The sequence below is a fragment of the Brachycentrus maculatus genome, unplaced genomic scaffold, assembly GCF_059751285.1.
Source record: "Brachycentrus maculatus isolate JH-2025_06_01 unplaced genomic scaffold, ASM5975128v1 h1tg000196l, whole genome shotgun sequence".
NCBI lineage: Eukaryota > Metazoa > Arthropoda > Insecta > Trichoptera > Brachycentridae > Brachycentrus > Brachycentrus maculatus.
Window position 1 is genome coordinate 31139 of NW_028280947.1, and position 15081 is coordinate 46219.

At 32.7% G+C, this 15081-nt stretch overlaps 1 protein-coding gene across 3 annotated transcripts in view; it reads right to left on the reverse strand.

The window, feature by feature from the left end:
* Positions 1 to 6419: 6419 nt before the first annotated feature.
* NaPi-III (Na[+]-dependent inorganic phosphate cotransporter type III) overlaps positions 6420 to 15081 on the reverse strand; it is a 31470-nt gene continuing 22808 nt past the window's right edge. For all 3 annotated transcript variants that reach the window (XM_088263167.1, XM_088263166.1, XM_088263169.1), the window contains exons 4-10: positions 14680 to 14862; positions 12812 to 12955; positions 11352 to 12354; positions 10019 to 10204; positions 9196 to 9348; positions 8466 to 8590; positions 6420 to 7576 (exon numbers count right to left, since the gene is read on the reverse strand). In XM_088263167.1, the coding sequence (XP_088119293.1) occupies positions 8500 to 8590; positions 9196 to 9348; positions 10019 to 10204; positions 11352 to 12354; positions 12812 to 12955; positions 14680 to 14862 (1760 nt within the window). In that variant the 3' untranslated portion in view covers positions 6420 to 7576; positions 8466 to 8499. The remainder of the gene's footprint in view (positions 7577 to 8465; positions 8591 to 9195; positions 9349 to 10018; positions 10205 to 11351; positions 12355 to 12811; positions 12956 to 14679; positions 14863 to 15081) is intronic.

Below are 15081 nucleotides of genomic sequence, written 5' to 3' on the forward strand. Positions count from 1 at the left end.
TGATCCCTTCTTGTGTAGAGATACCCAATCCTCTGGTCATTACCAATTTTCCATATTCTATTACATATTACGAAATACTTTGTACTTCTTTAGATAATGTGATAATAATAATGAGTGGAATTGTCTTTTAACTGATAAAAATACTAGAACAACCACACAAGTATAAAATATGTAAAGTTTAATAAAAAACATTAAGAAAAGACATTATTTATAAAATACTACACATTTTAATGACAATAAATGGTACAACGATTAAAGAAAACACTTCGTTTTTTACCACTTGAGTTTTATTATAGACTACATGTTTCAGAAGTTAAACTTCCATCATTCAGGTCTGTATTCATTCGTTACTATACAGACCTGAATGATGGAAGTTTAACTTCTGAAACATGTAGTCTATAATAAAACTCAAGTGGTAAAAAACGAAGTATTTTCTTTAATCATTGTAACATGTCTTACCACAAAGTTAATGCCGAAACAATAAATAAAATACAATAAATGGTTGTGAATAAAGATGGTTGCCATAATCAGGTTAGTACTTCTGTCCATAGATGTCAGGCAAAAATGTTTATATACTTGTCCCATAGGTCTTTGCAGAGTTTTGCACATTAACATATAAAAGTATTGGCACTTATTTTAAAAACACACCAAATTTAAAATTTCTCAGCTCTTTGTACATACAATGAAACATATGTATACATTTACACATCAATACCTAAATAATATTAAAATTTCATAAAATAAATGAGAAACAAATTGACACTGTTAAAAATATAGCGTATTTATTCATCATTTCTCAATTTTATTAATTGAAAAATATATTCCCACAGTATTTCAATCAATGAGGATGTCAATGTTGAAGGAGGTGAACGTTAAAAATTGTTTTAGGTTAAAAATAATCACACAAAAATATTAACAGTATAGAACACTGTCCTAGGCTGATGAAGACTAGAAGAGGAGAATATTGAGAAGGATACAGTTATACCACCGATTTGACTTGCCTCCACTTAAATATGGCTCACAGAATACCGGATCGTATTGAGAACTTGATCTGGGTAAGTGAAGTTAGCTTTAGTGGAATTTGAGCCATATTTTAAGATAATTTCTTCTTTTTCCTCAATAATAAATAAAGCTTAACATAAGTTGCTATAAAGTTGACAAATTTAAGTTACATCTTTTTAAAAAATGGCTGACAAATTAATTACCTCAATGGTTGTCGTTATTTTTACTATCTCTGCGTGTTCCAATATTGACACCTTCAAAAAATACTTGACTTTTGCTAGTGAAATGAGTATAAAGTAGTATGTGTAATAAATGCTAATTTTGATTAGCGTGTGACGCAAGTACGGAAACGTATTAACACACTAAAAGGGTTAGAGATAAACAAACAATATACAAAGTAACAAATAACATGTAAAAGTTTTAGTAAAAATATTTAAAGACATTTCCAGATCATCATTAGATGTGCACAGCTTTACTGTAGCGTGCAATGCGTAAAAAAAAGAGAAATTATATCATAGAGGTATCATTCATGTAACTAATATATGTATATAACTATATAGCCAATAAACAGAGACAGTAGCTAGGACACTCTCAGAGTAAAAAGCCATAAAAAAAGAGAAGAAGATAGTATAAGGCAGGCACGTAAAATTCACGGCCCGTGGGCCGCATGTTTGACATGCCTGCCTTTTTTTTTTGCGGCCTTTGAGTATTTTTTTGCAGCCCGCGGATATAATTTTCATTTATTTTGATTCTTCATTGAAATCATTTTTTTTGTACAGGAACATATAATATTCTTTTACAAAATCATTAAGTTGGATCTACTGTACCTCATGTGACTGTCTTTGATAATGTATTATTCACTTAAAGTTAGATAAAGATGAAAATGAGATTTTTTAGTGTTTTGAAGTGGCCCGCAGGCGTACCCAAAATACCTTATGCGGCCCTTGGTGCCTTTTGAGTTTGACACCTCTGGTATAAGGTAACGTATATTATAAATTTAGTTTAAAACAAAAGATGGATAATCGGCAAACATTACGCAAAACGGAGCCAATCTATAACCTTTTACAAAATGTAAATATCTTTATATACAGTTATATTGTGAAGAAAAGGAATTAAAATATTAAGTGTATAATATTAACAAGTTGTCAAAAACCTACAGCACAAACGAGCATCAATACACTCAGACCTCGCTTTGCGTCGTATCACTTTGCATTTTTTTGAAGTTGGGTCTTTACTGAATTAAGACTCATTTTCGCCATCTTTGATATTTATATGATTTCCAATGGAAAATAGCCATTCACTTTGCGTTGTTTCAATTTGCGTTGCGATATTTTGGAATGTATCTACGACGCAAAGTGAGGTCTTAGTTTAATTAAAATTTTGAGATTGTGAGTTTTTTATGTTTGAAATACGTACAAACATCTACATACCAACATAAGTAGTTTTTAGTAATCTGATGAATTCAATCAAAATTTTTCTTCATAAAATATCCAAATAATTGATAAAAATAAATAATCTTAATATTACCAATTATTTACGCGTTACAATTTTTATACATTTATATAATATACGTAAAGTTTCGATATTACAATAAAACAGCACCAGAGAAGAATTGAAATATTATATTTATGAAATGAATAGAGGAAAGAATTAAATTTCAATTAAACAGTAAAAAAATTGATAATGAATGTCAAAAAGATCAAAACAGTGCTTTCAAATATAAGAATATTCAGATAAAATTTTCAGTTTTTTGTCGAGGTATAACTGCCTCAACAAAAGTGCAAATGAACATATTGCTCACCACTCCTTTCAACAACATCATCATCAACATATCAAAAATCAACGATTTTCAGTTGTGCATGTTTTCGGAAAGCCCAGAAAATGTACTATATCCCAGAAAAAGCAGCATATTTTTAACTTAATATTTACCCGCTATGGGGCAGAAAGTGTTGTTTTTGCATTTTGAAGAAAAGGTATTGTTTAATTATTTTTTTCAAATATACTAAATATTTTCAAATGGAGAAAAAACATTCAGGTTTTACCTAAAAAGATCTGTTACGCAGTAAAAAGTTCAATAAGTGGCTTGATATTTATTTTCAATACATTGTATTATATTTTTAAACTTTAATAATGTCCTCCTGAAAAATCTAGTTTTTTGATTTATGACGTTGTTGAAAGGAGTGAGCGATATGACAACATCAGATTTGCATACTTAACGCAACAAAATATAACCAGGATTTTTTATACAATTTCTTTAACAGCACATTTTGTTCAACAAGGATTTTTTTAGTCATCAAAGCAGTCAATTTCGACTAATATTCATTATATTTATGCACATTATAATTTGACATTTCATACAATTATGGTGCCAGCAATACAATATCAATTTTAAAAAGAAAAAAATAACTACAGTGTACGATATTTATAAGAAGAATGTAGTATAAGAAATAATCGTATATTTATTTTTAGCTTGTTAGAAGAGGCATAATGTACTAAATAATGGTACATCAAGTTTTAAATAATAAAATTCTATACACAGGCATTAAAAAATGCATACATAAAATGTTATCAATTAATTTAATTTTGCAAAAATACTATGTAAAATCTGGTGAAACTTACAAGCAAATCTTTGGTGTTATTTGAATTATTAAATATTAGCTGTCATTCATTTTTCTATGTCGCGACAATATAGCAGTCAGACTTGAGCTAGCTTTACGTTGGCAGAGTGTCTCACATAGCCATAAACAAGAATCAGGTTTAAATACTAGTATATAACGACATTATATATGTTTATATCATAATACTATAATAATCTACTAAATAAATTACAAGAGATTTCATCATTTTTGGGTTAATATTCATCAACACACCTTTTGTTGTTATTGAAAAAACTACTAATTTATGTCATAATAATTGTTGATGTTTGTAATTTCAAATTATATTTTTTTAAATGTATACTGTATTTCAATTACATTGTTAGAATATACATTATCTATGCAGCTTGTTTAAAAATTGTATTTATTAAGGGAAATTTAATAAATTCAAATCATTGTTAGAATTCTAAAAAAATAATCATAGAAACATGTATTGATGAATTATTTACATCTCGAAATATTTTAAAAGATTTTTTAACATTTTGTGGACTGTTTTGTCCCGTTAAAAAAATTGTAACATTGAAATACAGTAAAACCTTGATATAACGGAGTAACTGGGGGGGGGAGAGGATGACCATTAATGCCAAAAATCTGTTAAATAAAAATGGGTTTAAAATAAATAAAAAAAAAATTTTTTTAAATACGAACACTATTTAGGTATAAATAAACAATACTCAACACAAACAAAATTCTATTTATCTGTTTTATTTTTTACTGTTTGATATTGACACATTTGCTTTCGGTGATCCTGTTTTGAAAAACGAATCATGTTTTGCTTACACTTTTGAAATTTTGAGACATAATTTGTGATTAATTAAAAATGGCCACTAAAAATTGTTTACATGTGGTGCCACTCAAATTTAAGCATGTATAATATTAAAGGGACTTTTTTAATTTGTTAACATTAGACTGGATCTTTTGTCCGTTATATCCGAAGTTCGTTAAATAGAGGTCTGTTATATCGAGGTTTTACTGTATTGTCTTAGTTGGCAATTACACATACATAAAAAGAAGTGCAAAATGGACTCAAAAAGATGAACGTAAAAATCCTGATTTGTAGTTTCTAGATTAGGGTGACAACATGAAAAACCATTGCCCTTTTTTCTTTTAAAAATTCTGAAAAAGATTATAAATAGTAAAAACAATAAAGCTTTGTTCATATCGCTCACTCATTTCAACAACGTCATTTATCGAAAATCGTCAATTTTCAGTTGTGCATGTTTTCGGAATGCCCAGAAAATGTACTACATATATCCCAGCAAAAGCGGCAGATTTTAAACTTATTATTTACCCGCTACAGGCCAAAAAGTGTTGTTTTTGCATTTTGAAGAAAAGGTATTGTTGCATAATTATTTTTATAAATATCCTAAATATTTTTCAAATGGAGAAAAAACCTTCGGGTTTTACCTAAAACACAGTAAAAAGTTAAATAAGTGGCTTGATATTTATTTTTAATACATTTTATTATATTTTCAAACTCTCAAAACGATCTCCTGAAAAATTAAGATTTTTGATATATGACGTTGAAAGGAGTGAGCGATATATAAAATTATAACAAAATTTGGTTTGAAAATGGCGACAGAAAAATTATAACAAATCGCTGAAAAGGTTGACCGAATAGAGGTGTAAGGAAACCGAATATGAAGTGTCCAACAAAGGTTTGTATTTTAACATGAGACCCCTTATTCAATGAAATACAATGAAACCTCTCATAACGAGCACCTCCCACAACAAGTAATTTGCATAACGAGCAAAAAAATGTGACAAGTTGCTCCCTTAACCGGATCCACGCGGCTCGCATAACCGTATGTGTTTTCACAAAACATTCCCCGTAGGCGGCTGACATAACCGTTTGTGTTTTTACTTTACTCCAAGTTTTAAACCTCAGTTCAACTTGGATGGATTTTTTCATGGTGTGGAACTTTGGATAAAATAATATGTCAATCCTTGGCCTTATGACATCTGTTGAAATATCAAACTAATAATTTGTAACATCACAAGGATAAATAAAAGAACAGATCCCTGATTTTTCTTGCGGTCGGTAATTAGTCCGCGCCATAATCATGCCCTATATCTGTCTCACTCTCGACGCTACGCATCGCCAGTGGGTAAGAGTGACACACGATGCGTGCTTTGATTTATTTATCTTACGATCTTATTTGTTTATATTACGATATATTTCAAAAATAATGTGACACGAGTGTATTATAGAGTACCAAAAAGGCACAATGAATCCCATTGAACATTTTTGTTTAGGAAAATAAATCGTTTCTTAATTAAATACATGATAAAAGTAATCATTTAAAATACGGCAAAATACCGCCGCGCACGGGCGTCTCTCAGGAACAAAGTGAACGCGGTTAAAAGGTTAACGAATGACATTTCGGATAAAAAGTTACAGAGAAAAGGCAAGTCTTTTCACGACATTCACTTGTGAGCCGGGATTTCCGTGCCAGTCAAAAAAAATGTTTCGCTTAACGATTAAGATTCTGGAACGAATTATGCTTGTTATGAGAGGTTCCACCATATTTTTTAAAACCAAAAACTAACCATTTAATTAATATCAATAAAAAAAAAATGCCAGCCTGCTTTAATTGTTTCTTGAACTATTTTCTTTGATAATATCATTTGAATAATATCATCTTCTTTGTTTCGCACTCTATTTTTTATTTCTATACCCCTCATTTAAAATTGAATCAAATTGAATCTCATTATGTTTACATATATTCATATATTACACTCATTAATAATATAAGTACCTTATTTTTTTTACTTATTTACGAATTAAAATTTATCAAAAAATATTTCAATTTGACACCTACAACTTACAGGCCAATACCATCCAAGTAGGCCCCCAAATGGATCAATAACCCGTTTAAAAATACATAATAAATATTACATTAAATCAAGCTTGTCCTTAAAATATAATGTACTGCGAAAATTCATATCATAGACAAATCACACTACAAAAAGACATAAATTTAATAAATAACATCTAAATTAATTTATTCAAACTTTCAGAGATCAAAAAACGATGGGAAATGTTTTTTTAACTGATATATGTGTCTGCGAATTTATAGTCTCTTCTTCTGTATAACAGTTTCTTTAATAAACTGATATATTTATTATAAATAACAACTCACCCCGTATTTGAAATATAAAAAAAATCACTTGACGAAAGAATGTTTGGAATATTTTATAATAAGTATGGCAACTCTTTTATTTTGAAAGCTAATATTTCAAATAAAGAATAAAAACTTGTCCAAAGCAGAAGTTTTAACAAAAATTAATGAGGTATAGTAAAACATACATTATTTCTTTATAATAAGCCCTTAAAAGGCAAGTGTCAAGAAAATAATGTTATTAATAATCATGGACATAAAAATAAATAAAACTACAATAACTTAAAATTAATTTCGGTTTAATTATATTTTTTTTAATATATATTTTTCTCACCAGCTCAGAGACTTTCCGGACTCTTCATTGCAAATTTATTTTGCATAACCAAAAAGTCATTATCAAAAATGTACATATATACACATCTTTGATAATCACTTTGCATAATTTTTGGCATCATATAAGATAAACCGCAACATTAAAATTAAAAATCAAGTACATTACGGTGGGAATAAATACTAAAATTAAATAAAGGGCTTTAAATATTATTTTATATGCTATGCATAGTCATTTGTTGGCTTTGTGAAAGCATCATGGCCATTTTTTCGGTCGTTATATATTTCTAAAGCGGTGTGAATGTAACGCCATTGCGTGTGTACGTGTGTATTAATTTTTTTCATAAACCTTTCTGGCATTCTTTCCGGAAACTGTTGCTTTTCTCTCTCAATATTTCTTCATCTTGTGTTCTCAATTGCCATCAAGTTGTTTTTTTAATTTTATTTCTGAAGTATTCCGGTGATGCTCTGGAATAAACAGAAAACAATTAAAGTTTTTCAGACTATCATCTTTTTTTAGATGGGAATTGCATTTATTATTTTCCTTTCTTATTATGTACCGTAGAACGGGGCTACTTGAACTTTGATGTGTTACTTGAGCCCAGTACAAAAAAATATTTGAATCTGTATTTGGTCTACAATAATGAATGTATCGTGACAATAAGTGTCACCCGTCAGGGAAACAATGAATCATGTCGATACGTTCATTATTGTAGACCCAATACAGATCTAAATAAAAAATATATATTATATATGTTCTACGGTACATGGTTTATAGATCATTAAGTGGATTTTTGTTTCGTCTAACTAACTAAAGATATTTAAATCTGTGTTGGGAACAGGAGGGATAATCTAGTGTGGGCCAATCAGGAACTTCTCAGCATTTGCTCATTGCTGGGAAGAAACCACGTAAAACTCCTCAGGAGAAGGCAGACTGTTGACTGTCATCAGCAAGCCTTCCGTTCTACTAGAAGAAAGTTCGGCATTTTGTGTCCTAGCTTGGTTTATGGTGCCAATGTCCTTCACTATCTTTATCATGTATGATACCACCTCTCGTGACAGTTCCTTATGACTATCATCTATATGCAATGGTGCATAGGAAGGTAAGACTACAACAATGATATATAGTCTTTAATTGATCACCAATCTCATGAAGGTAAGGTGATTGTTCTGCGCTTCAGGTTGATACCAGTACATGGGGTAAAATGTAGTGGCGTGAATATGCAAAAAATCTCTCCCAGATAAGTTAATATCGTCTTCCTTACTTGTTTTTTGAGGGCAGAAAATGGGCAGATATTACCATAAAGTGGCTGCCGAATTAATAAATCAAAATACAACTACAAATACAACAACTTACATTGGATTCTGTACTGTAGTATTGAAGAAAATTTCTAGAGTGCGGTGATTTTCAATATGTACATCACAAAGCCAGATAGCAATGCCGCTATTGGAACGGTGACTACCCAAGCAAAGATTATATTTCTGCAACAAAAAAATCATATTAGTCAATAAACCAATCGTAAATGAGACATTATAACGCAGCATTTTACAATTAGACACATTTGAACATCCATATTAACACACTTCGGATGGAAAAGGTATTTCTTCCCGTTTAGTCGATAGATGCTTAAGGACGGGAAGGGTATTTTACCTTCTGCGCCGGCCTCATTTCAAAGGCAGAAAAGAAGGAATCATCCAATGTTTCTATTCTGTTCAAGAAGTTAAATAAATGGTGTTATATTAGATGCTAAACACTACATTTTATCTATGTTACTGGGTGAAATTCTAAATAATTAGATCCCAGAAAAAACAACTTCATAAAATACAAATTAGTTGTTAACCACTTTCATTGCCTTCTATGTCTCCAATCGGTTTTGACAATCATTTTGTAACTTTATTTTTCTGTGTTTAATATCTATCCATCTCTGAAGGCATTTGTGCAAAAAAACAAGTTGGAGAAATAGTGCGAAATAAAATTGGTTAAAAACAAACTTTTTGGTTTATTTCGTAAAATAAACCACAAAGGGTTGTGGTTTATTTTATACGAAAATGTGTCAATTTATTGTATTTTTTTTTGCAATCAGTACCTGAATATCTTCCAATCAACTCCATCGGACTTTCCTTTAGCGTAACCGACGAAGACCACAGATCCAACTTTACAGTGCGTCGTGGAGATGGGGAGACCGATCTTGGATGCTATCAGAACAGTCAACGCGGCGCCGATTTCAATCGTAAAACCGCTGAAAAATAATACAAATTGCAAATTGGTTGAACAGTCGAAATTGAGTACAGCAACATACTATAGCTATATAGAGTAAATTGTAGGAATCCCATATAGGTTTTTTTTTAAAGGGCATAATCCACAGAGCCTCTCTTTAAGAGGCTTGTCTGCAGTTGGAATAGTAAGGATAGGGAAGGTAAATGTGAAAAAGACATCACAAATACCCAAAACAATTTAAAATAAATCCTTCTTGAATTTGTTTTGCAAATAGCAGGTGCAAAAATCAGCTTATATGTATTTAAACCCGTAGATGGAAGCATATATACCTTCCGAAACTAGTCGTTAAAAGTAAAATATAATACTCAAGTGGTAAAAAACAAGTGTTTTATTGATATTTACAACATTTTGAGTGTGTCCAAATACTTCACAAAATCTGGATTATCTCCAATTACAGGAGTTATTTTCATATTATTTTTTGACATCTCATCAAAGATGAAGAAGAATATGGAAGTCTGGGCATTTACAATATTAATTATTATCACATATTCTTCTTCATCTTTGATGAGATGTCAAAAAATAATATGTTTTATTGATAATTTAAATACTGCATGAGAATGCTCCAAATATCATGGGTGTAGAGAGTCCTCAGCCAACGAGCGCTTATCGGCTACACTTCACTACATACATACGTTGAGGGCGTTATCTCGGTGAGGTCCTCCCCGACGGTCTGGATGACCCGGCGCCCCCACAGCCACAGGCCGATGGAGATGCCGACGCCCCCGTACAGCAGGATGAGCAGCGGAGTCTCCGACCTCTGCTGCGACGAGCCCTCCACGTACAGCAGCCACAGACCCACCACGGGACCGATGGCATTACTGCACAAGACAACAGTATTTAATATCATTTTTTTAAATTATATATCAAATTTTAAATCAAACACTGATTTTTTGAGTCTACTAAGTTGTATTTTATTGTTAAACAAACACATAAAAATCAATTTTGTGACAATTGTTTCCCCTAGTTATGGCATTTTCAAACGAAAGCATGTAAAAAAAAATAGCAGCCATGATAATCACGTCTACAGTCTGTTCACAGTTATTTTACCTCTAGTTTTTTTTTTTTATTACTATTTATATTGCCAAATAAATAATTTTTAAAAATGTGCTTGGTTATTTTACCTCTAGTTTTTTTTTTATTAATTTATTTATTTTTTATTTAACTGCCAAATAAATATAAATGAAAAAAAAAACAAAAAAACTAGTGGTAAAATAACTCTGAACAGACTGTAGCACTAGAATTTGTAACATAATGCCATCAACAGCAACATCATGTCACAATGAGTGTCCAAAGACAATGGAATTTTGTTTTTGTTTTGTATTGGTTATCTGAATATGTACAGCATTTTTTATTTATTTTAAACCTATTTTTATGTATAAAAGACAACCCTCTCCCCCCAATTAGTCTATTATTTAGATGCTTTATTATACATGAATACCGCCAACTCAATTAAATTCCGATAAAGCTTATTAATATTTAATTGTACTTATATAATCCTGGTTTAATTATATTGAAAAGTAAAAATAGATGTATTAAAAACATTGAGAATTAAGACAGTGGTTCTTAACCTGGGTTCGATCGAACCCCAGGGGTTCGGTGAGTCAGTCTCCAGGGTTCGGCGGAGCTCAAAACACACACCCGAATTATTGTACGAAATTGTGAAAAGTGATACAACATACAATATATTCACTATCCAATAGATCTAGTATATTATTTGAAAGGAATATATCAATCTGGCAATATATTTTTCCAATTAAGGGTTCGGTGAACATATGAAACTAGTGGGGTTCAGTACCTCCAACATGGTTAAGAACCACTGAATCAAGACCTTTTTTACTTGGCGTCATAGCGGCGACACTTGAGTAGTATGGCAAACCATGCATGCCGCTTCAATGAGGGAAAGTTCATATTTGTACTTCAATTTTGAATTAATGAGTAAAAACTGTCATGTTAAAAAAAACTCACCTGACATCGTTGCCTCCATGGGCAAAGCTACCAAAAGTTGCTGTCAAAACTTGTAGAAACGAGAACAGATGACCGACGCCGCTCTTCATCTCTTCTTCGGCTCCGTGGATACCGATTCTCTGTCTAGAATCTTGTCCTCTCTGCCTCTGCCTAAGTTTGTCCGTAGCTAGTATAAGAGGAGCCGCACTCGAATTAGGTGTCAACGAGGGATTGAGTTCAACCAAATTTGTCCCACTATCCACGCTTTGCAGTTTCACAATTGATTTCGCAATAGCTTTGCTTCCTGTAGACATTCTGCGATTGTCCAACCCGCAGAATACGGTTTTGTGTTGTTTATTCTGCTGCTGATTTCGATCTTCGATATGGAAACCGACCTTTACGTCGGGACTGTTCTCCAAATCGTTACTTTTCACCGTTTCGTTATTATTCTTCAGAGGTTGGAAGAGCTGCTTCAAGTTGTTTGGCGCTTCAGTTTTCCAATTGTTATCGTGGATTCCATCTGTGAAGTTTCTGAGATAGCTGCTACGGTTGGAATCATAGCTGTTAGGCAGCTCTGCCGTCTGATTCGAATCTACGCTTTTGGAAAAACTCAGGGTGTCATCAATGTATTTGAGACTTGTCACTGTTAAATCGACATTGTTTAACGAGTTGATATTTGAATCGACGATATCCCTTCTTATCGGAGCGGCTTGGGGACTCAGACTGGATGAAAGAACGCTGTTGCAGTCTTCGACAGACGCCAGCATAGCTCTATTTTTCATATTGATAGCTGAAATACCAATAGACGGAGACTTGGTATCATTCACGAAGCTGACTTGAGTGGTGTCTATGACGGTGTTTTCTTCGGATGTCTCGCTGTTGGGGTTGTTTGTCTCGTTCTCCGCGCCTTCCGAGACTGTCGCGAGAGGGGGATGCCAGTCAGGAGGATGCGGAGGTCGCTGCGCATTGCTGCCGTCAGTATTGTAGTTGGAATCGTGGAGCGGAGAGTGGACTGGACTTATTTCTATGGAAAAAAGATAGACATATAAAGGAAGTCTAAACAAAATTCTAGATGTTGTGAACCATTGCTCTAAAAAAATATTTAAAAATACTTTGGGTAAACTTGACATTTTTTTGATATTTGGCAATACATGATTTTATTTCATATGAACATGTTTTAAAGATATTGAATTACATAATATCATACTTAGAACAAGGGTTTTTTATTCAATTACTGTACTAATTATGTTATAAGTACATACATATACACTTTCATATTTTTAGCTCAACTGGAACAACCAATATGTAATATTTGATATATTATCATTTATTTTAATATAAAGTGAGTCTTTTGCTTTTACACCCTATGATGAAATTTAAGGAATCCTTGGCAGGTGTAACCTTTCTTTCTCAGTGTATTTTATTCCAAGTATTTGGTGACAAGGATCTAGGATTATGATTAAGAGAGAGTGTGCGTTTACCATTGGACCCCATGGTGAAGTTTGCTCTGGTCTTCTTGGAATCCCGAGGAACTAGGAGCAGCCAGGATAGCAGCATGGCAAACAGGCCGGTCCCAATGCCAGTTAGTAGAGCTCCCCACATAGGTATACGGTCCATGTACAAAACTGAAAAGATTAACCTCAAATTACTTTCTTACTCTCTTGTTCTTGTAAGTTTTATATGTAAATAAATGTATTTATTTTTTTTTTGTGTGAAGCTTAATAAAACAAAAGTTTATTGCATTATAAATATTTTTAATTAATGTTTTACTTAGTAAATACCACTTTTTTTTAAATCTACAGTGACACGTTTTTCGATACATTCCGCATCATTTTCAAACACCGTATGCATCGAAACACGTGTCACAGTAGATTTTAAGAAATAGTGGTATTTACTAAGTAGCTCTTTGCGGTGGTATGGACATGTGGAGCGAATGGATAGCGAGAGAATGACTAAGAAAATATATGTGGCGAATGTGAGAGGGAAAACAGAACGTGGACGACCGAAAAAGACTTGGCACGATCAGATCAATCAGAACCTAAAATCTGGCGGTGTCAAAAGTCTGCGTAATCGGAGGGCATGTATGACTAGATGTATGGATGTGAAGGAGGCTAGGAGTGTATGTCAGGACAGAAGAGTGTGGCGTTCCATCCTCTCTGCCTACCCCTGCGGGGAAACGGCGTGATGGTAGTAGTAGTAGTAGTAGTAGTAGATTTTACCACAAAGTGACTGCCGAATCAATTAATGGCATAATAAATAATCTGTGATCGACATCTGTTTTTTTAACCTTTCCGGGAGAATGGACGTAAACGAATGTTGCTGCAAAATTTTCCTCAAAAGAGTATCGACGTTAATGAACGTCGAAGTTTATGTGTCAATTAGTGTGATGTAATTTATATAGCAATGACATCTGTGGATATTTGTATTAGATACTTTGTCATAAAATAAAACCTAGAGATGGTGAGCTTTATTTTTTATTTAAATTATTTTTCCATCAATTCTATCAAAGGAGTATCGACGTTATTTAACGTCGAAGTTCATCTAGTCAGTTGGTATGACGTAACTTGAATTACCATAACATATATTTGTGTGTAATTTTGTCATAATTTTAATAAAAAAAATTTATCTTCATGATACATCGATTTCTTGAAAAAAACATTAGTGTTAAAAGAACCCACTCCCCAGAGAAAGTCAGACATTAATTATTGTACTCCCGGAAAGGTTAAGATATGTTTATAGCATAGGAAATAATACCGACATTGGATGACCACTACAGTCCATACACATAGAGCCACCCTGAGAGAATACATTCCTATTATAGAAAGTACTACCTCATAAAATAATACAGAAGAGTCAGTTTGAGATACTTTTTAGCCAGGGTCCCCATACTTGGTACAGTCAAATTAGCAAAAGCCTATTTTTATTTATTCAAATCAGGCAAAGGGTTAATTTCTCGACCTCCTCTTAACACAGCGTTTGCAGAAAACGCTTTAAAGGGTCTTTTATATACTGTTGGTAAAGAGTGGGAGACACTTATAAGCGTCCTATTTTCTTAATTTTGGTAGAACGCATGAGACGCCAAAAAATATTGTAAAGATTGGAATTGGATTTGCAGTTACTTGTGATTAGTATACTGAGGGTCGGGCGGCAGACTGTCTGAACATAATAAGGGTCAGAGTTGATGAAAAATCACCCGACAATAATGTGTTAACTCCATCAAAAATTTTACTCAATCATCTTCCATTTTTCCCCTTACTCCTACTAGCGTGTGTAAACTATACACTGCTAATTCGTATGAGTCCCATGAGGAAGAAAAAGGAAGAAAAACGTTTTAAAAGAGCCTACTCACGTTTGGGACCGTCGTGCACGATACTGAAGACATTGATGAGTATGGTGAATCCATAGAAGAGAGGGAGAGCCTTGTATCCATTGGTCAGCGGTTCCTCAGTGTGCAGCACACAACGCCTGATGATGAAGTAGATGATGACGGAGACGAGGCCACTCATCAGAGGGGATATGAACCAAGATGCAACTGGTAACAAAACAAAAAACTGTCAATGGACTAAATTAAAATATTTCTGATTACCTATATTCTATAATTGAATCCCTATGTGTATATATATGCCTCCATAGTGTAATGGTCAGCACGCTTGGCTACCGTACTGGGGGTCCGGGGTTGTCGTTCCGAAACCGGTAGTTATGAAGTAGTATTTTTAAGTGGTATTACACAAGGTAAATGAAAAGGAAAGTT